At 45.1% G+C, this 22,385-nt stretch overlaps 1 protein-coding gene across 1 annotated transcript in view; it reads right to left on the bottom strand.

Annotated features, from left to right (window-relative positions):
* The window catches only part of SLC12A8 (solute carrier family 12 member 8), a 43,704-nt gene that overhangs the window by 6,033 nt on the left and 15,286 nt on the right, over positions 1–22,385 (bottom strand). Inside the window, exons 5-9 of the mRNA XM_021526289.2 lie at positions 15,296–15,409; positions 8,421–8,508; positions 6,849–6,936; positions 3,545–3,691; positions 155–824 (exon numbers count right to left, since the gene is read on the bottom strand). Of these exons, the coding sequence (XP_021381964.2) occupies positions 155–824; positions 3,545–3,691; positions 6,849–6,936; positions 8,421–8,508; positions 15,296–15,409 (1,107 nt within the window). The remainder of the gene's footprint in view (positions 1–154; positions 825–3,544; positions 3,692–6,848; positions 6,937–8,420; positions 8,509–15,295; positions 15,410–22,385) is intronic.

The following is a 22,385-nucleotide window of genomic DNA, read 5'->3' as shown; positions in this document are numbered from 1 at the left end:
TCACCTGGAATGAATGATATTATTGCCATGAATCACTGAATGACAGCCCCATATAAAGCTTGTTTCATGCCTGCCTTCAGGAAAGCACTGGGAGGACCAAGGTTATAAACAATTTCCTCTGGACATGGAGATGTCCATCTCCTACAGCCCTTACCTTCTTCCCCTGGGCCAGGGAGCATCATCACCTCACTGCAGGGCTGTTCCCTCTGCTCCAGCCTCGGGGGAGTGTGCTGGGCATCCGCTGCAGGTGATGAGCCCAGAGCTGTGTCCCACTGACCGCCCTGCTCAGCCACGTCCTGCTGCCCCTCACGGGGCTCCGTGGTCTCATCCCAGCCGTCCTGAGCCAGGGGAGCATCGTGATGGGGATCCAGGAGAAAGCTGTCTCGTAATGTCTGCTTGGCTGCCTTCTTTGCCTTCTTTCGTTTGCCCTTTTGGATTAATTTCTCAGCTCCTTCTCTTTTGCAAGTACTTGGCTCACTAAAAAATGGTTTAAAAAGCTGGTCCATGTCTTTTTTGAATTCCAGCAATGTGCCATTTGATCTGCTTTGAATTACCCCATCTGCTGCATGGCTGGAGGGCTTGTTGAAAATTAAAGGCTGGGAATGAGCAGGTCTAGCAGTTCCCATCTGGGTCTCTTCAGGTTTCTGCTGAATGTTGTAGCTCAAGGATATTGAGAAATAAGAATAGTCCACAGCAATATATGTCAGCATGAAGCTGATGGTGACTATGGGAGCAAGAACATTCACTTGCCCAATGAAGACAAAAGCCATGGTGATGAGACTTGTTAAGCAAATCGCAGCCACTGGAGTCTTGTTGGGGCCTTTCTAGTTCATAAATAAAACAAAATTACGTTTAAATTAATAACCATGAACCTTGCCATGAGGATCCCCCACTTGCTCAGCTGCCATATGTGGTTACCTGGGCTGTCTGCAGTACCCCCCTAGTCATGAAATACATGCATGTGCAAACAGAGGCTCACAGGCCTAATAAATACTGGAAGCCAAAAGCTGTTGAGCTCCCACTTCATCCCTAAGCCTTATTCAAGCTTTGTCTTTGGTAAATTCATCCACTCTCACTCATATCTCCATGGTAAAACAAAGTCATTAAAGCAGCAATAAACCTTCAGAGACATTTGTGAGGCTTATGGGAAGTCTGGCAATAAAACGTGTTAATTAGAGTTAACTGTACATCTGTAATTATTCTACAGGACTCTGCATCACTGCCTACCCAAAAGGCTCCTTCGTGCTGCCCTTGGAAAAGCTCTGCATGAAGCAGTGCCACCTGCACACCAGCAGCTCCTGGCCCTGCCAGGCAGCCCAGCTGAGCCCATGGGCTGCCAAACCTCTGCAGGTGGGGCTCCCCTCCTTCCACCCAGCCCAGCAACCCCAGGCATGTGTCTGGAGGGCAGGAGAAACATTGCCTGCCCCTGTCCTTTGAGACTGGGTGGAGGCAGGGAAAGGAGAAGGAAAAGAGGCACAAAACAAAGAGCACTGGCAGTGGAAATACCCAAATCTTCAGCTCATGAACTTTAATCCCAGGTCTAACATATCCTTCCTTGGACCAGGCACCATTTTGCCACCTGACAAGCCTGTGCAAGCTGTGTAAAGACTTTGCTTAAAAATACCTTACAAGACATCTTACAAAATATCTTAAGTTTTCATTTAACTGCATTTACTTCTTTAATAAACACACTCTCAAATGGAAACTACTTCTGTTTCCTTCACTCTTATTTATTAATAGAAAATGGACCATTTTCTATTAATAGAAATCTATTGGTCCAAAGATCTGGACCATCACATCTTTTCAGAATGAACAAAAATACATCTCAGGGACAAAGGAACACAGATCTCAGCATCTTCAGAAAGATGTACTGAGATGGGGAACAGATGGGAGGATCTCAGGATGCATCTGGCTTGGATTTAACTCCACAGAAAATATTTGTGTCCTTCCCATCAGCTGGGGTTATTGTGACCACACCACCTTCTTCAACCATGAAAAAGAAGAACTGATGTGGAGTAGATTTCTAAGGACAAATTAAATGTATTTACTCTCCATAAACCAAATCTTCAACAATTTCCAAGGTGGTGGAGTGATGGAAGGGGGAAAAGTGATCTGCCTTTGATTTCTCACCTCTTTTTGAGCCCTTCCCATTATGGCACTCTGCTTGGAGTTCAGAGCAGAAAATTTGACAGAAGGACAGAGAACTGTCAGAGAAGAGAGGAAATAAACTTTGCTAAACTACTGAGAATTTCACAAGGGTTGCCAAAACAGCTTATTCTGGGATCACCTGAAAGCTACCTTCAGGAGCTAGAAGTTTTTGCAGCCATTATTGTTCCTGATTTCCCTACAATTATTACTATTACTCTTGCTATTATTTTAACTTTGAGAAACATAAAACAACAGAGAGAAAATTATTATATTTATAAAATGTTTAAATATTTTTAAAGTATTCATAAAAATCAATACTGAAAAATATTTTTCCGTATTTTTAAGCACTCTGAAGGAGCAAAGCACCATAAGGCTTTTCCAGAAACTCTGTACAGACAGTTAGGTACTGCAGATTATTGAGTGATGGAAAAATGGAAAGAAAAAGGGAAGATCATGTATGGATATATAGCCCAAGACTACAGAGTCCTTGGTGACTGATATCAATAGAATGACTCATGCATAAAGACTATTCACAAGCAAGGAAAAAGCTTCTTGTCATATTCCAAGCAAGACTTTGTTTCAATGCATATCTAAAGCTTAGAAGACCCACAACTTAACCTTTCAAATCTATTCTTTGCTTTTATTTAATAGTGTCCTGAAGGCACCTTATCTCACAAAGAATTGTCCTCTTCTCCACTGCACACAGACTGAATCCATCCATCACAGCCTGTCACCCACTCAGCTCTGAGGTTACCACAGAGGATAGGAACACACCAAAGAAAATGCACAGGAAAGAAGATTAAGAAAGAAAACAGATAAAAGGTAAAGAGACAGTTACCATCTATTTCACCAAGTGCTGAGACAAAAGCTTCAGGCTGGGCAGGAGGGCAGAGGAGAGGGAGGAACTTCTTTGGTCATGGCTGGGATCAGCACCAGCAGGGATGAGGGGTTTGCAAAAACCCCCGAGGCAAAGTTATAGCATAAGTGCCTGTCCTGCTGGGCACATCCTGAAGTGGGTCATGGGGAGGGGACTGATGGCAGCCAGGCAGGGCTGTGTGTGCACGGGGCAGGACACAGAGCTCCAGGCCAGGGCACCCGGGGGGCTGAGCGAGGTGCCAGCGCTGCACGGTGCCAAACCCTGTGGGAGGGCTCGGAGCAGAGGCAGTGCACACAGGGGACAGGCAGGGAAAGGACCACAGACAGTTGGATGCTTGTTTTTTTTTCATAAAACCAACCATTTCCTGGCTTTTCTGCATATGCATGGGATAGCAGATCCTGAGCTTTCCCCTCCTCGCATTTCATGCATCCCCCATCTCACTCTACAGACACACAGAAATTTTGGCTTCTTAAGGTCAGGTGAAGGTTTGACAGCAGTTTTGCAGAAAGGATGACTAACCCCACGTCCAAGGAAGGCGAGCATGGGGATCACATTCTCCTGGGCGATGCACTGCAGGATCCTGGGTGCTCCATACAGCCCTCCCATGCAGGAGGCCAGGGATGAGATGTACAGCCCTAGCAAAAACAAAAAGCCCACCAAGGATACCTGGAGGAAGTGTAGAGAATGCAAAGTTCATCAAGTTATGCCTTAAAGACACCCAAGCAGTCTTAAATACATGTATTTTAAGAGATCACATATATTTTCTAATGTTGTTAAATGAACAGAGCAAGCCCTGGGAAAGCAGCAATTTAATTGGTCTTTGGTATAAAATATAAGCAATTAATACAGGAAAATTATCCCATAAAGGTAATTTAATGCTGAACATCCTGTACCGACAGAACAATTTTACAAGCTCATATCCAAGGAATTCTTTGTCACTTGGAGAAACTGCAGCAAAACAGCAGCTATTAGATTCCCCTTAAGTAACTGGAAGTGAGTTTATTTCAGGCAAGATCTCTTATATACAGAGCACATCATACAGGAAAAGCTGCCCAGGCTTCCCACCATCCAAAACAGGAAGACAAACCCCTGTGTCTCAGAGGGGAAAACCAATCCTGAAGGAAAACCCACAGTAAAACCAAATCAAAATTGCCACTTAAGTAAATGGCATCTCAAAAAACACTCTCCAAAGGATGTAATACAATGACCTTATTTTCCTGTCTTCAGTGAGAAAAGAATTTCCTTTGGCCAGCATGAAACATTAAAAAGAAAAAATTTAAAGCCATAGTGCTAACAAGACTGGTTTTAGAACTAGTTTCTGAAGCACCCTCTCAAGCTGGGAGCATCTCCTGCAGGTGTGGAGCAAAAGGAAGGAGAGCTCCTGGTCTGTCACACAGAAGTGAGCACAGGGCCCCCCAAGCAGGTCCCCACTGTCCAGAGCTGCAAGCACAGACAGCACATTTAGAAAACCCCACCCAAATACACAAAACCCCACAATATAAACATTGTGCAAGAAAGCTTTGAAACGGGAGTGTTCCTGGAACTGCAGTGTAAGGACCTGCACAGAAAAAATAAGGAAAACAAGGTCTAGGGTCACCTGAGACACCCCCAAGTCCTGCAAGACTGCAGAGGTCTGACAGCCAGCAGCCAGGCACAGAGAATGGCAAGGCATGGGGGGAACTCCAGCACAAAGGCCAGGCAGAGAGAAAAACACACATTTTGGTCCAAATCCAACATGCCCATATGCCTCTGAAGCGAGTGCTGGAGGTGCAGACAAATATCTGTGGCAGAATATGTCACCAAATGCAGGTCCCCTGCATCCCACGTGTCCTTTGCTCCCACTCCTCCTTCCATGGAAAAGAGGGTCTAAAGGACCACAGGTCCTCCCAGCTTCTGCCCCCATTGAAGTCAGATGGCACATGCTTTATTAGAAGGAATTACAAAAATTTACATGGCTAAAGATGATTCAAGCTACATCTGACTTTTTTTTTTTTTTTTTGTCCACAAAATCTGCAGGCAGCAAAAAGGAGATTGGGTAAAAAGCCCTAAAAATCTTCATGTTGTGGAAGGCATGTGAAAATAACATCATGATCCAGAACTGTTCAAACTTCCTAGCACAGCATTTCCCCATGAAAATCCACTTGGCCTTGTGAATTGTATCCTGTGGGACAGAAGGAACCTGAGGCAAAGATAAGCAGATACCAGCTCTCATTAGACCACCAGAAGACACTCAGTGGGGAATCCTCCCTTCCCTCTCCTCTAATCCTACCCTGCTCTGAGAAACACTCAGAAGAAACAAACAGTTGTGCCAGACATCATATATTATTTTAGCTGCCAAAAATGCTTGCATTTAAATGTGCTACTTGACATTCAAATCAGGGTTAGAGGGGAAGAGTCCCTTTCACCAAGGCTGATGAAAGGTTTTGCTACAGAGTTTTGAACAGAGTGTGAATACATTGCAAGGAATTGGCAGTTGGAGCTCATTAGAAGAGAAATTACTGAATCTCATTTTTGTGTTTAAAAAGCCAAACAAATATTGTAAGAGAGAAAAGCAGCCAAGCACTCGTTCACCTGTGATAGAAAGGGAGAGTTTGGAGGAGTAATGATCTCTCCCCACTTCCTCTCTCCAAAGTCATTAAAATCTAAATCATCTTGTAATAACTCAAAGAAGGAACATGAATACTGCACCATTTTTTTGTTCCATATTAGGGGAAAGAAAATTGAATTTGCTTTTTTGGAGGGGGGTGTTTGCTTGTTTATATTTTGTATTTGACAGTATTAAATATCTTCTCATTCATTACTAGGAGATTTTTCATTTTCCCCCTGAGGGCTCTGAAGTTAAAATACAGCTTTAACAACCTTTTTCTCTTCAGCAGATTCATTTAAAGCCGATTCTTTTGAATACTGCACTTTTTGCCCATTAAATCATTGATATACAAAGAAGTTGCCTTTGAGAAGGCAAGTTCATCCTTTTTTTCCCTGAAGCAGACGTGGATTTTTTTACCTCAGCAGGTAGTGGCAGAGCTCTACCAATAACTGGGAGTTTATTGGGGGGGGGGGGGGGAGGGGTTGTAAGAAGTTTAGAGCTGCAAGTACTTAAGAAACAAAACCAGAGTTTCAAATTGATAATTTAGACTAAAACTGTGTTACAGATCAAATGATATAAACTTCTCTACTTCAAATGAATCACAAAAAAAATAGTGTCAAACACAGTGAACCTGTGATTTTGGATAATACCAAATAACAAAAAATTAAGCCTTTCCACATCCCATCCAAAAAAAGACAATAAGACAATAGCACACACCAAAATTTCTTGCTCTCTTCTTAGAGGTCTGCAGTGGTAAGGTTCATTGTGTATTACACTACAACATCCTCTTGCATAAATACCCTGTGTACAATGTCTTGAGTTTAAAAATCCAATTCCTCACCCTGCAATTACAGCCTGCTAGATATGGAAATGTGAGCTGCGCTTGACTTGGTAAAGATAAGCAGGGGGGTTCTTTAGAGATTTCAATTTGGTCTAAGCTTTCACCAAAGAGAAAGGATACATGGAATAAAATACAGCATTTATCATTAGACCATATAACCATACTTTAGCTCTCAAAGCTATTGCTGCGTGATAATGCAGAGATTTGGCATTACAGGATGTGCTGGTGAATGCAAGGCTGTGCAAATCAATTGTACACTGGGATCTGCAACAGGGAAATCCCCCTGAATTTTAATGAGGGATGCATACCCAAATTCCTTAGGCTTTTGAAAAACTCAAGCATTCAGTAAGGCAGATGGCAACCTGAAAGCTCCATTATATAAAACCACAAGTTACCTTCTCTGCTATCATGAAGTCATAGCGGAGTGACTGACGGGTACAAATGGCTCCCAGCAAAAAAACGAAGACCATGTACAGAAACCACCTGCAAACAACAAAAATAAACCAATTTCTCCACATTAAGACAAGACCATAGAGCATTCTGCCACTAAGAGAGCCAGGAGACAGTCAAATGCCCACAAGCTGGGTCTTCAGTCACTCTGCATGGCTCATGAAGATTTTCGCTTCAGGGATAAATTTGACACCAACCCATTTTACTTACCCACTTTGATGTGCAAGGGACAGCTGCAGCATGACTGCAGGTACTCCTGAGGGGAAGCTACCCACTCTCCTTAGGTGTGCAGGGGGAAATATCCCAGTCCTAGGGACAGACTTTTTAGTAGGGCCTGTAGCTAAATGCCAGGGGGTAATGGTGTGAGCTAAAAGAGGGTCAATTCAGACTAGCTGTAAAAAACAAAATTTCCACAATAAGGGTGGTAAAACATGGGAATAGGCTGCCCCAAGAGGTGGTGGATGCCCCATCTCTGGAAACGTTCAAGGTCAGAATGTTTCCTCAGAGCAATCTGATCTGGTTGAAGAAGTCCCTGCTCATTGCAGGGGGCTGGGTCTGGATGGCCTTTAAAGGTCCCTTCCAGCCCAAACCATTCTGTACACAGGTCCCCCCATCTGGCAGCAACATTAACAGCACAGCCAGCCTGCTCTGCAGCCCCAGCCAGGATCCTCTTCTGGAGTTCTGGCCTTTCCATACTCAGGCTGGGAGATAATTTTGTATGTAAAGCCCAGACAGTGGAGAAGGGAATGACCACAGCCTTGGATAGACAGATTCACGTGAGACTTCTGTGTCCTGTGGAATCCACCCTCTGAAAACAAGCACCAATTCCAGCAGGAAAGCCTCCAAATTGTGAAGAATCTTCCTCCCTGACTGAACATTGGTACACAATTAAAATAAATCATTTCAAAGGCAATTTAGATGGCAATAAAAGCAGGCAGGAAAACCTACTGAGGGCTTTTTTTTTTTTTTTTTTAATATTCAGCAGTGGAAAGTTCTCCTGGAAAGTTGCATTTCCTTGGGAAGAGCACGACTTGCTGGCCCCATCTTGCAGGTGGGTAGGTTATCTCACCTCTCTTGGCCTCATTTGCCCAGCAATAAAAAAATACAAAATTTTGATACTTCTTTTCTATTTATATAGAAAAAGAACACAAGGGGACAGGGGGAAAAGGCAATAAACCCTCCCCACTTTGAAATCAACAGCAGTTAATGACAAAATCATCCCCCTCCCAAGCCTTGGAGAACTCTGCATTCCACTCTGGGACAGCCAGGCTGCAGCAGCACAAGCACCCCAGCACCAGCACAAGATCCCAGCCAGCAGTGGAAGGACTGAGCACATCCTCACTAACAAACATCTCCAACCCACCCAGAGTGTGTGGTGGTAATGGATGACAATTTGAATGAGAGCCACACTTTAATTTTCCAGATGGCTGAGTAATAGAAGGCTGATGGGAGCATGAAATGGATTGGTCACACTCAGGGCAGTCTCCAGAGCAAATTTTCCCCAATCAATGACTTACGAGGTGCCAATAGCAGCCAGAGACCCCAGAGGGACGTTGGAAGAAGGCTTCTGGAGATCTCCACTCATATTGAACCCAGCCATCACACCTATATTTTGCAGACACAAGTGCAATTTAGAGTCAATCTAAGTTATAGTATATAGAATACACATTGCAATATGTAATATAATTTAATCAATCAGTTAATTGATTGTTTCAGAATAGTAACTATATCACTTCATTGCACTGCCACACAGACAAATACTGGCTCCCATCAATTGCTTGGTAAAAAACTGCTCATGTCTTTAACAGAAGCAAGTCACCACTAACATGTCAAAGGAACCTCTGTCTGGTTTGAACAATGCTGGGGGGGAAGCAGTATGTGAACAAATCCCATCTTATCTTCATACAAACCCAACAGAAGACAATGCCGCCCAGTTGTTGAAAAGAGAAATGCCACTGTTCATCAGGGCAGCACACGCAGCTGGCGGTACAACCCCCAGACCAGATCCATTACAGGTCCCTGCATTCACAGGGGACAGCCACTGCTAGAAAACAGAATGTCCTGTCCATATTAAATGATGATCACATTAGCAGAGGGAATAACAGGCTCTCGACACGTAGGTGGCACCTTCCAGCCAAGGGATCTGCTTTGGAAGTAGGCATTATCTCTGCCTTGCAGATAGGAAAACAGAAACACTGAGAGGGCAAGTGATTGTCCCAGTGTCACGTAGAAAACACATGGTAGGACTAAGAATAAAATACTGAACTGTTATTTTAGGCCAGAGTGCAGGGTATTATACAATCAGGCACAGTCCTTAGCCTAAAAAATTACCATCTAAAGACAAAAGAGAGGGAAACAAGATGAATCACAGGATTAGAGTCTCTACATTAAGACTAGAAAGCCAAGGTACAGATTGGTTAGGGAGCTTTGTCCATAGCTGAAGGAGGAGTCATACCAGACTTGTCAAGAAAACAGAGATTCCCTTGCCACATTATGCCAGAAGTTTTCTTAGAAGACTTCAGGAATGTGCTATAAATAAAAACAAATAAATAAAAATCTATTATTTAAAATCCTGATGAGAATCTGGGTAATTTGAAGGCAGGACCAAAGACTTTAGGACGCTACCTCTCCCCCCCTAGGATGTCAGGCTAATGTCTCCATAAGGACACATGGGCCAGAAGCCAGCCAGCAGTGCTGATGGCACAGGCCCTGGAGCAGGGTGAGATCACCACAGAACAATGGGAATGAAGATGCCAGCAGCATGGCACCATGGCACCCACAGCATCTGGCAGCCGCTGCAGCAGGGGACCGACCACGTGCCAGTCCACCGTGGCTGCCAAGCCCAGCAGCCATTCCTCGTGTTCAGAGGGCATAAGAATGACAAAGTCAGTCTCTGCAGCTGCAAATCTGAGTGACTACAGCTCAAAATCAGCAACAGCCCATTGCATTTTAAAGCTGAAACACAGATTGCTGCTTGGAAGGGTTTTTTTCCCAAGATGAAGGATAGACAAGAGCTATGGGACCAATCTCAGGGTAAAGGGGACAAACCCAAATCAGCCAGATGGATGGCTTCCCTATTCCCTACAGACCTTGGCCTTTGATGGGCTGTCAGCAATGGCTGGGTTCTAATCATGACACACAAACTCTGCTCTGTCCCAGGTGTTGCTGTGCATCTCCATAGCACCATCTCCACATCTGCTCAAAGGGAATTGTAACACCTCCTCTCCTCACTGCTCTGCCATGAGGACAGCATACAAAGGAGCACAAGGCACTCTCATGCTGCCAAATACATCCAGGGCTTTATTTATTTGTTTGCTTGTTATTAATGCTTTTTGCTTTATCATCTCTTCCCCCCCCACCCCCCCACTTGATCAGTCCACTCACCAGCCATCTTTTCCTGTCATCTCCACCATGGAGCCAGAGCCCTGACAACTGTTCCCCAGTCCCCACAGAATCCTAGACTCCTCAGCTCCTGGAAGAGCTTTTCCTCCAAATTCAGACCACATTTGAATCCTTGACACCATACTGAAAGCATTAAAAATCAAGTTCTTCATTTTCTCCTGGAAGACTATTTTGTGGACATACTTCTGAACAGCACAGCTAAAAGCCTATCAGTTGCTCTGGTTTTTTTTAGATAAACCTTGCATTGAGTGTTCAAGCCCTGCTCCTTTCAAACAGTTACACAACAGGTAAGAAAAGTTAGGAAGGCAGAAGTCCATGGAAATGGTCACAAATATGCTAAATAAAGTCTCTATGAAGCCCTCTTTGATGATATGCTACTTTGCAATTCAGAGACAAAGCACAAAACTCCGAATTCTCGGAATTTTTCTTCCAAAGGGAACAAACTATTGTCAGAAGGACAGATGTTAATCTCATGTGCTTCTTGGCCAAGTTTCTCAAACATCTGGCACCACCTTTAAATCCTCCAGCTTGAGTCACCTCTTCCTCATCCAAACTCCTGCCTCAGCAAAGCACTGGGGGAAACACCAAAATGGCATTTTCTGGAGTGAACATAAAAAAGTTGAAACGTGAGTCATCGGCACAGCGATGACTGCACAGCCTGGGCTGCCTCACTGCCTCCCTCCCACAGGCCCACGCAGCTCGGGAGCAGCCAGGAGATGACTTCCCAGAGCCCACATGAAGAGGATCTTGAGGCTGACGATTGACCAGGGGTCACCCCCAGGCCACTGCACACCACTAGCTTCTGTCAGGGCTCCCAGAGGTCACCAGAGCTTCATGGGTTCCACAACCAAAGGTCGAGGCCACCAGAGGGAAGTAGCTCAGATACTCTCGGCCACTCGGGGCAAAGCCATCTCCTCCACGCTGCAATTATGACTCTGACATGACCAGGGCAAAGGTATGGACAATCTGGTAGTACAGATGTATGGGCGATGCCAAAGCCACCTCTCCACCACCAGCAGCCTTTTAAACCCTTTGAGTTAACAAGTTTTCCTGAACAAATCATTCTTCCCTCTTAAAATGCTTTCAAGTTAAGTACACGTATGGCAGGCAGTGAAGGTACAGAACTATCACAACACTCGCTGCAGATTCTGTCTGCATGTCCTTCCTAGCAGTCAAAGTAGGAAGAAATCAGGATGTTCCTTCCATCAGACACAGGCCTATCCCTAGGGAAATGGCCAATCCTTTCTGGACTCAAGCAATCATATCTGGAGATTCTCCATGGAGAAAATTATCCACCTCTCTGTTTCAATGAGATAGCAGGCTGGATTTTCCACACTGGCTATTATCTTAGGGAGCAGCAGATAGTGACAAAGCTTCTGGACAAAGAAGCATGAAAACACAGTCAACCCAGCCAGGAAATTATGGCTGAGACAGTCTGTACGTTGCTGCTATTCCCAATGCAATCTGGTCCTGGGCATCATCCAGGCAGTGCATGAGGGGACCACCTACATTGTGTGTCAGGCACAGCCACCAGCCCCACCAGCCATGGTTTATAGCTGCAGATATGATCACTCTTGCAAACGCCCAGTGCATTTTTCAGTGAACATACTATAAAATAGAAAAGGTGGGTTTTTTTCCTTCACCCAGGAGGTGAAGAATGGAAAATCTTAGATAAGGCTTGTAGCTGATTTTTTTAAAGGGCCAACTTCTCCACTGATGTAAGCTGGCACCTTGCCACAGACTTCAATGGAGTTGTGCCAGTTTACATCATCTGATAACTTAGCCCAAAACTTCTAAATCTATTTGCTGTCATTTTGCAAGTGCCAGATATGGTTTATTTCAGAACTGGTTTCTGTGCAGTGATATTTTCCACTAAAGGCCGCTTCAAATGACATCTTACTTTCTTGTATCACAAGACAACACACTTCTTTCATTAGACAGAAAACCATGGGGATTTAGTAGAAAAACATTTTTTGCACAACAGAAATGACATTTATCTTAATTTTAAACATGCACTGACGGCTGCATGGCTGCTGCTGGGAGCTGACTGTGGGCCGGTGACTCCCGAGACTCCCTCCCTGCTGGAAAGTCCGGGCTGGGTGGGTATCCAAGTGTTCACCTATCACAACACAGCAGCAAAATGTGTTTTCCTGCATTGAGAAGGTATTAGGAAGTATTTACAAACATGCAGAAGAACAGCTGGTTAATGCACAGCTTTTCTACAGGGGCATGTTTACATCTTCCACAGCTTGTATTTCAGTATTTTAACAGAAGCCAGCAAATCCAAGACTTCTGTACCCATGCTCTCCCATTTAGGCCAGCTCTAGATGTATGTTTTGGATCTCTTGGGTACTTCCCTATGATTAAATTACATATCTGGGGGAATTAGGCCAGCTGCACTGAACATCCAGCTGAAATGGTTTAAACAGCTATTGCCCAGGTAGCAAACAGACCAGCCCCTGCTTACCAGCGCTCAGCTGTAAAACTGGGGTAACTTCACTCACATTGCTGCAGCCATATCAATAAAACACAGAGGAACAGAGAAAACAACCTGACCTGGAGCAAAACACCCTGAGGAGGATATCATAGGAGGCAGCATGGTGCAACTGTCTGCAAAAGGCTGGGATGACCATCCTGTGCTCATCAGCTGAAGCATGTCCCCAACTCTGTTTGGTCCTGGCAGGGGTCTCCCCACAGGTCCTGCTCCCCCTTCCTGAATTGGCTGCCTCTCTTTGTGTTACAGCTACCAGCCTGCATTTCAGATATTTCTGTTTCACTGGTGTGTCTGGACAACTTTCTGCCACTTTTCAGTAGATCCCAGAGACCAAACATGAACTGGTTGAATTCAGATAGTCATCTCAGAGACAGAGGAAGAAGCCTATCCCGAAGAGATCAAAATAGTTTCACTTCAAAGAGGAACATTTCATCTCAAAAGGCCCAAACAATTAGTTTCACAATTTCCGAAATATTCTTTTTTAAAAACTTTGTTACCAAAATAGCATCTTAAATTTTAAGCTAGCATATGCTACAAATTAAAAATAGTAAACACAACATTTTATAATTAAAATAAACAGAACATTGCTGTGGGTCAAAGAACTGTTTCAAACAGGCTCAAATCCCCTCAAAACTAAACAGAATATTGTTTTGCTGAAACTCTCCCCAGATTTCTGTTGTGTCTCAAGGCAAAGGATTTTACTTCCAGTGCTTCAACCAGGTCACTGTGGGGGTTCCAGCAGAGGTGGGTGCCACTGAGGTGGGTGGTGGGGAGGACCACAGGCTGGAGGTGACAGCCTGGGAGCAGTGCTGGCCTGTCCCTGTCATTCCTCAGAGCCACTTGCTCACCCTCTGCATCTCGCTGCCTGCCCTGCAGCAGCAGCACTGTCAGCAGAGAAGTCTTGACTCCCATCCTAGAAATTTCTTAATCAGAAATTTCTTAATCTCTTCCATGCAGAGCACCGATCACAGCCCTGCATTTTATGAGGCTCCTGAACTCCACAGTGCTCCAAACAGCAATGACAGGAGTGATAGTGATGTTATATGGTACCACTGGCACTGCTGCTCTGAAGGAATAATTTAAATCCTGTAAATAACCAGGCAATTAAAAAGAACACATGAAAAAGCTGTGTTAAAAACCAAAGTAATTATACATCATCCCAAACTGTATTTTCAGAGAATGTTTGACATTACTACTGGTATTACTACTGCTAACTAAACAGAGCAACAGGCTGCCAGGGCTTTAAACAAATTGTATCTATTAGCTTTGGCACTCTTCCTAGCAGCCAAACATTAGCAGTGGCAAAAAATCTTTTAATATGGCTAATCACGATCATTTTCTGCACAGTTTTGTTGTAACTGTTCCTTCTATAACCAAGGAACCAGAAAACAACCTGCACCAGTGACAGAGCTCATGAGAAAGGTTTTTTCCTCCTGGGGACTCCTTGGGCCAGTCAAAAATGACAACAAAAAAGAGGGCAGAAGACATCTCCATGATGCCAAGAGTTCAGGAAGGTGAGTTTTCCAGGAGGAAGTGTATAGAGGCAATAGCCAGCCTGATAAGGTAGGAGAGAGGATATTAAAGAAAATGTGAAGTCCTGCACAAGGTTCACCTGACAAAGTGACTTCTGCTACCAGACCATTCCTCCAGTCCCATCTGTTTCACAAAACAATTTCATTTACCTCCTTGTACCATAGCAATTCCACAACTTCTAGTCAGTTGCTTAGAGCTGATCCTCTGAAAATTCATTCTGTAATCCAAGGATACATCACTACGGAAACTGCTTATAATCAGTACTTTTTATAGCTTAAAACACCCAGCATCAGCAAAAGGTATTGTAACTTCAGCTGATAGTTACTGCATTCCCACTGGAGATTGTCAGCTCTGGAAAGGGGACAGGCATCTTCCTGGTAATTTAAGGGAATGGATGATATGAAGGTATCTAATTAAGCTCATTATTTCTACTGACATACAAGGATGAACCTGTGACACCACACAGAGTGGTGGGTCCATCATGGGCAATGGCATCAGCCCAGCTCAGCCACCCGCTAAGGTAAGGATGGAGAGAAAGTCCTCCTGTGCTCTTCCCACTCTCCCAGTGCAACACAGTCATAAGGCTCATCTGATTTGGTAAATCATGATCAGATATTTTAAAGAGGCTTGATCCTTCTGCCCTGACAGCATTGGCCAAGATCAGTGCCTGAGCCTTGTCCTTGGCAGGGGAGGATTTACAGGACCACATCAACCCACAGAGGTCACCAACAGTTTCTAACCACAGAAACAGAAGAGCGCGTTCAAGTGAACAAGGCAGGACTACAAAAAATTTGAGATGCTTGGAGGGAAGCCTGAACATTTGAATTGACCACCTGGGTCTGCTACAGCCAAGTGCAGTCCTGCTCACTTCACCTCGCAGCCCAGAGGAGCTCCCCTTGCTTCTGCTCATCTCCGACATATTCCCGTGGAGGAAAAAAGGGCAAGGATAAAACTTAACCGTACCTGTGGCAGCTGGGAAGAACACTCCAAAAACAGTGAAGAAGGACTCCCCCTGGCTGTAGTCTGGCAGTGTGTTGTTGAACATCAGCTCTTGGGAGTAGCCGACGAAGCCGTGCTCTGTGGAGACACGAGGGCGAGAGGAGAACCTCAGGAGCCAGCAGGGCTCAGGAGCCCCTCCAGCTGCTCTCAGCCACCACCCCCTCTAACCATGCTCCTGCAGGGGCTGCTTCCAAGGACCACCTGAAAGGATGAACGCCAGCTCACATGGTGGGGGAGAAGGCAGAAACCAGGGCTGCCACTCCTGCCCCATCTTTCTAAGGACACACACAAGTTTTACAGAAGACAGGGGAGGGCGGAAAGTGATGGGTGCTATACCAAGGGCATGCACCTGGTTTACTGGGTGTGTAACAGAGGATCCTAATCCCTCACCACACACTTGAAGAATGGCTCCAATTCTTCCACAAACCTCAATTTGTTAGGAAGGGTTAAGCCTGACAGCTGGAGTGCAAGGCATTAATTAGGAAAAGTTTTAGATTCTTATAGACAGAAAACATAACTCACAAAAGCAGGTTAAAGAATTAATGCACGTGACTATTAAATAATAATTTCGTTTTTAACAGGCAACACTGCTTTTTGATGGAGTATCTTAATCTGTGGAAACTTCTCTTCCCTGTCAATAATCCAAACACTTATGCCAGCTGGGGGTGGAAGGTGAGCAAAGTCGGTTCCTTTTTTCTCCTGCCACTACAATCTATTTCCGCAAGACATGTGACTCCAATAACTTGAATTTTCTCATTAGCAGGCAGGATGTTGTTTATGGCTGCACAGGGTGATGGCCAGAAATTAAAAAAAGACTCCATCAAAGCTGTCTCATGCCTCAAAGACAACATTAATGATGTTTGGACAATAGATTAAACCAGAACATTAAATCAGAGCTCTGAGCACAAGACATATCCATTTAAAGTCTCAGAATATAACTAACCACAGAGCTTTGAAGTTTTTGCAGAAAAACCCTACAGATAATCAAAAGTTTCCTACTACATCTGCATTCATTGTGTTGCCCAAACATGGATGGAAACACACTGATAGAAGAGGTCTCCTGCTGCTAGGCTTTGGAAAAGCACTAACTCTCTTCACTAGGAACAAGTCCCAGATGAGATTTAGAGGGAGCAAGCTCAGTGCAACACACTGACCTCTGGACCTCACAGATGTCTGCAGAAAGTGCAGTTTCTGGAGAAACTGAGGTGGAATTTGTGTAGGCTGTATGTTCCTGTAAGTCCTATAAGACCTATGTAAGACCTATGTGACTTCAACCAGAATTGATGCTCATGACAGCACAGCACATGGCCAGTCTGCAGAGCTCCCACCAAACTGCTTAAGGGAAATGATGGTCCTTGGCCAAGGGATTTTTCACCAAGTATGTGCTCCTCAGAGAAATGTTAATTTTTAATTTAAAAAGCTAATAAAATACTCATCTCACCCCATGAAGATCAGCAGAGCTTTCTCCAACCAGAGCTTTGAAGCAGCATCATTATATACATCTATGCCACTTGATAAAAGTTTGCCCCACCAATTAATAAAAATCTCTAGTGAAGCCAACTCTAACCTCTCTTGATGGTTTACTCTCACATATTCCTATCATTCAGGTTTTCCATAATCACAAATTGTCCTTTTCATACCACTTGCCCAGTTTGTGGAGGTCATCTGAAATCCTGACCCTCTCTGCCAGCCTGCTGTGAGCTCTTTCCAGCTGGGGCTCATTTCAGGTTGAATCTGCACATTCCCTTTTCCATCCTCCAGGAAGAAAAATGCCAAATACCATCAAACCAAAACCAGACTGTTGCAGAACCTCACCAGGCACAGCGTCCTACTTTGTAAGTAAACCATCTCCATCTGGGGTCTTCCAGTGGTGTTTTGGGGCTATATAATTCAAATGAGGCGCTTTGGGTGCCTTCTGTTTCCTTCCTCGTACAAAAGGTCAAGTGTACAGCCGAGTGAACAGCCAGGCTACATTTTCTGTGGTACCATTTTGGCCATATTATGGCCACACACTGACCATGGGACCCACGAGTCCAATGTCTGACCTGCACCTGTGTGCATCTGACCCCTTTCAACCTTAAGAAATTAAATGATCCCCTAGTGCTCCATTTATTTGTAGGCTGTTCCCTTTCCTACTTTATTTCCCTAGGTGGAAATCCTCAGTGGAGGAGACAAAAGCCCAAAGCCATGGCAGATGTCACTGGAACCACAGAAAACAACAGCCATGGAGTTGCTGAAAGAGCCACAGGATGTGCCTACAACTCTATCCCACTTCTGCTTCCTCTCCTCACAGCTCTGGCAGGTGAGAGGCCATTCCACATTTCCCCTGTATACAGAAACCAGGAACATTCTTGACTAATTAAAGATAAGTTCATCCAAATGTTAGTTGTCATTGCACCCTCATTTCTCACTCAATCACCCTCCTGTGAAGCAAACCTCTCCTCCCTTTTGATCAGAGCAGGATCTGCAGTCACCTCTGTTTAGGAGCACATGAGCATGGGGCTGAGGACAACACGCTGGGAGCATCTCCTGCCTGCCCACGTGCCTGAGACCAGTGCAAGACATCTGTGACCTTTCAGCTTATTAATATTAATGTGACTAATTGCAGCTGACAGGGCAATTGGGCTGAAATCATCCAAAACAAAACAGGAATCAGCAACTGAGAGCGATCGGTTAAACCAACAGAGCGCTCGGTCAGTTGTTCACAGAGTCAATTATCCACATCCCATTGAAAGTGCACTTCAAAAGGACGAGCTTCGGAAGGAGGAGGGAAGGAAATGCGATAGGGTCTATATTTGGCACTCTGATCTTCAAACGAGGCAAGATCATTTTATACATTTTGTCTGTAAGGAGATCTTTTTCTCCAGCTTACTGCTGGGTATAAGATCCAAACCAGATTGCTCCCTCCTTGTTCATTACAAAGTATTTGTCTGAAAAATTTTGCTCTCAATCAATTTATGCAACCCCACAGCCTCTAAATCCTGCCTTTAATGATCCTGCTCTCAGCTGGCTTGCAGAGGGCTGGAGCTGAAGTGCTATAAACAATCTTCCCTGTGTCATGCTAGAAGAAAAGAATCCAGTTCCTTCTCTGTGCCGTGTCAGCCTTATGGGAAATGCACAATAAAGAGCAGTAACAATTTATTTTCATCATTAGATACTCAATAAATAGAAAGCAAATAATGCATTTCTCAAGTGGTTGAGCTGATCCAAATAAACAATGGGGAAAAAAATTACTCAGAGCAACATCTGAATTATTCCTGTGATTCTTCACAAATCAAGTCCTTCCAGTTGCTCTTATTAAAATAATGCAATAAACAGTAAAAACCACCTAACAAGTTTGAAATGAAAGAGTTTTCAGGATGAGCATCCTCTGTTCACATGTGCAGAGGGACAGGAGGCTGTACACCAGCCTGATAGAGTCAGAGGAGGAGGAGAAAGATGGTCACAGCTCTGATGTCTTTCTATCCATCACAGATGCCTGGGAGGAGGCACCAGCTTTCATTTGGTTGTCACTGCTGCATCCTCTCTCTTCCCTTGGGCTTTTCTTGTACTTTCTCCCACTTCCCACCCTGTGGAAGAGCATGAAAGCATGAGGTGTTTGGCCCTCAGGACTCCCATTATGAGGACAGCCCCTCCATGAAGCTCAGGGTTACAGAATGGGAGCTCAAAGAGCTTGGAGAAGGGGCTCAAGGCAGAGCTGTGGTTACACAGGGTCAGGCCATTATGCAACAGCACAGAGCACGGCAGCACTGCCAAGTTCCAGGCAACCTGGAGCTCATTACAGATTAGTTAAGTCTTGGCCAAATTCAATAAGCCTGTTCACAAGCTTAAGGTTAAGTAAAGCCTGGCATCAAGGCAAGGGCTAAATAGTGCAAAAATGGAAAACCACCTTAAGAAACAGCTCCCTGAAGACATTCCCATATTGCACTCTGCTTGTGATTAGAGATTTTAATTACAAAGGTGAATGCTGAAGGCTTGAAATGGTGAGATTTTTTTCTTTTCCAAAATAAGTGAGTCCACACATTCCCTCCTGGAAGGTACTTGCTGAGATTTGCTTTCAGGGGAACAGCTGGAAGTATTTGTCTCGCAGCACATTTCCCAGGTCTGACCTCAGCATTTTCAGGATCCTGTGTGATGTGTAAGACGTGGAGTGCCAAAGAATAATTATATATCCTTGGCATAATTATCTCTGCTCTCTATCTTTTTCCCATTTCTCCTTCCACCACTAAACCCTTCTGGCATAAGTTCTGAATTCCAGCTGTTGGATGCCAGTCCAAGCACACACCCAGAACGAGGTCCTGGTGTGGGTGCTGGAGATATCCGAGCACACCACTGTGGAGGACACAAGAATGGTCCTCACAGCCTGGTCCCACCGTGCCATCCTCATCTGAACACACACCTCTGCAGCAAGATAAAAGTTCCACTCCTCACCAACCACATGCTTACATTTTCCTCCTCCAAACTCTTAGCCGAGGGCAAGGTACAAGCCCAGAACTTCTGAGCTGTTGACTCGCCCATGGGCAAGTCAAGCCCTGTCAGGCTGGAATCTCTCAGAGGTTGTGGTCTATCAGGTGACTGTTGAGTATCCTAAGCCAAATTAATTCCTGCCTAGGTTGGTGTGCTCCACAGCAGGGAAGGAGTGACATTCTCCCCCCAAAAGCCCCTGAAATACAAATTCTTCTCCTGTCTGCAGAATAAGTCACCCATAGTATGGTGGTGACCAAACTCCCCCAAACACACATACAACCCATAGCTTTTCACATGAGAGCAGCATATTCACTTGTCAAAGGGAAGTTAGGCATGCCTAGCTTAAATGAAGTAAAATTTGGATGCCAAAGCACCACCAGCAATAGGTTTGTCAGCATCTCAGTGTGTAATTGCAGACACACAGCATTAACCATCCACATAGGAACTGTGGATGTGCAGAGATGGGTGCAAAGCCATGAATGTTGCCAAAACCTCAAAGACTTTATCTTTCTCTTCCCCCCCCACCGCCCCCCTACTCTATGCAAGCACTGAAATTTAGCTTCAGGCAACAAACAGCACAGGATCATGTGATGCAACAGCTTTGAAAGATGCTGTGCACCAACACAGCCACATTCTGGGTGGCTCTGGATTTCCTCAGTGAAGTGCTGGATGTGCCAGAAAATTATGTGGGTCTAGCTGACCACAGCCACAGCCCTGCAGTGCCATACAGCACACCCAGCAATGGGCACTGAAAATGGTGCACCTCTCCAGGGACTGGCATAATCAGAGGGGCATGAAGAGGGCACCATGGTCACAAATAACACTTGAATCACCTCTCCCAACAGAATGAAAAATAAATCAACCAAAGCAGTGCAGTCACAAGCCTCCACATCCCTCCATGCACACACCTGGCTTCCTGCGTGTGGGCTGCTTTAACACCAACATTAACAATCACATTCCCAAGCTCTTCCAAGGCTGGCCTGTTTCTGTAGCCATGCCTTCACAACTCCCAGCTCCAGCTCCCAAGGTCCTCACAATATTTTTTCCAGGCAAGTCCAACACTACCACTGCTGACCCCAAGCACTGTCCTACTGCTGCCACCCTGCTAAAGGTCAGGTGCAGGCAGAAATGTATGAGAAAAATGTGGAAAGGCTGGGAAGGAAAAGAGGCAGAGGGCAGTAATGCTGGAGGTGGAGAGAGGACAGTGGGGTGGTTTTCTCATGCTGCCAGTCCACTGCTCAGCTTGCTGTGGGCTGACACTCGACCTGTGGGATATATGAACAGATTTTCACCAGAAAGTCCCAGTTCTCCAAGAGAATGGTAAGGGAACTGACGAGTCATGGAAGCAGAGGGCGTTTAGTGGCAGAGCTGTGCTGACAAGAGCAGAGAATAAACACGACCTTTGCTGAACTTGTACATGAATACAAAAATGTTTTAACATCCTCCAGGACATCTCCTGCTTCACCTTTGGATAGACAGGTTTTGGCTAGAAGACTGGGAAGAAGCAGAATGAAAAGAGCTGCAGGGGAGCAGAGCTTGAAGAGGGGGGACAAACTGATGAGTCTGATGCCCCTGTGTCCTGTCAGCCACCACTGGACTCGCCTACCCAGGGGACCACATGCACCAAACCCAGGTTGTCCATTTCTGCAGCTCCAGTGCAATGCCTGTGCCATGTGAGTCAGCATGCAGCACTGCACATGTCCTGCAAGCCAGGAGCACATCAGCTCTACACTGGACTTGTGGGCAGCAGCACAGCTCCATAGCTGGAGATGGAGCACGTGCAGCCCAGCCCAGACGGAGAAGAGCAAACATAGGATCACTCCCTCTCCATATGTCACAAATGATGTCATGACTTTGCTTTATCTCAGTCCTCAGGACCACATCCTGCCTGCAGGCAGCTCCTACAGTCTCAGTATTGCTGCTTTAAGAATCTTAAACTGGGCAAGGGAAAAAATAGAGAGGAATTTTTGTATTGAACACATGCAGGTCAATGATTATGCAGTGATAAAAATGAAGCCATTAGGCAAAAAATTAACACATCAGCATGTGGTCACACTGACAGTGCAGAAAGGCTGCAGAGCATCTGCCTGAGCTGCCAGGGCACTGAGAGATGCAGGATGTGGGAGCTCCTCAGCTCCTGCTCTAACCCACCCCAACCCATGTTGCTGTTGGCAGCCCTTAGCAGAAAATATTGTGAAGAGGAGGTAAGAATGCAAAGAGACTCAATTCCCTCTGTAATTTCATCCCTAAATGCCAGTTAAACACATTAATGATCAAAAGGGCTCAGAGTGACCACAGACCCCAAGCCACAGGGAGCAGAAGCAAAAGCAGCACCTCTGCCACTGCTGTGACCCCATGTATAAGAACGATGCCAGCTGAAAATTGCCACAGCTGGCATCAGCCCACACCTCGCAAACCAAAGCTGAGCAGCAAGAGGCAGCCCAGGGTGGGGAGAGAAGCTCATTGCTAGTTTTCCACTTGAGAACAAATAAGCTCCTATTTTATCATCAGCACTAAGGAGATTGTTTCATGAATCAGGACAAACACCAGGCTTACGTTCCAAATTCGTCAGAGCTGCAAGTAGCAA

The sequence above is a fragment of the Lonchura striata genome, chromosome 8, assembly GCF_046129695.1.
Source record: "Lonchura striata isolate bLonStr1 chromosome 8, bLonStr1.mat, whole genome shotgun sequence".
In the NCBI taxonomy this organism is placed as follows: domain Eukaryota; kingdom Metazoa; phylum Chordata; class Aves; order Passeriformes; family Estrildidae; genus Lonchura; species Lonchura striata.
Note: the sequence above shows the minus strand (reverse complement) of the source record. Positions and strands in the feature narration are given on the sequence as shown.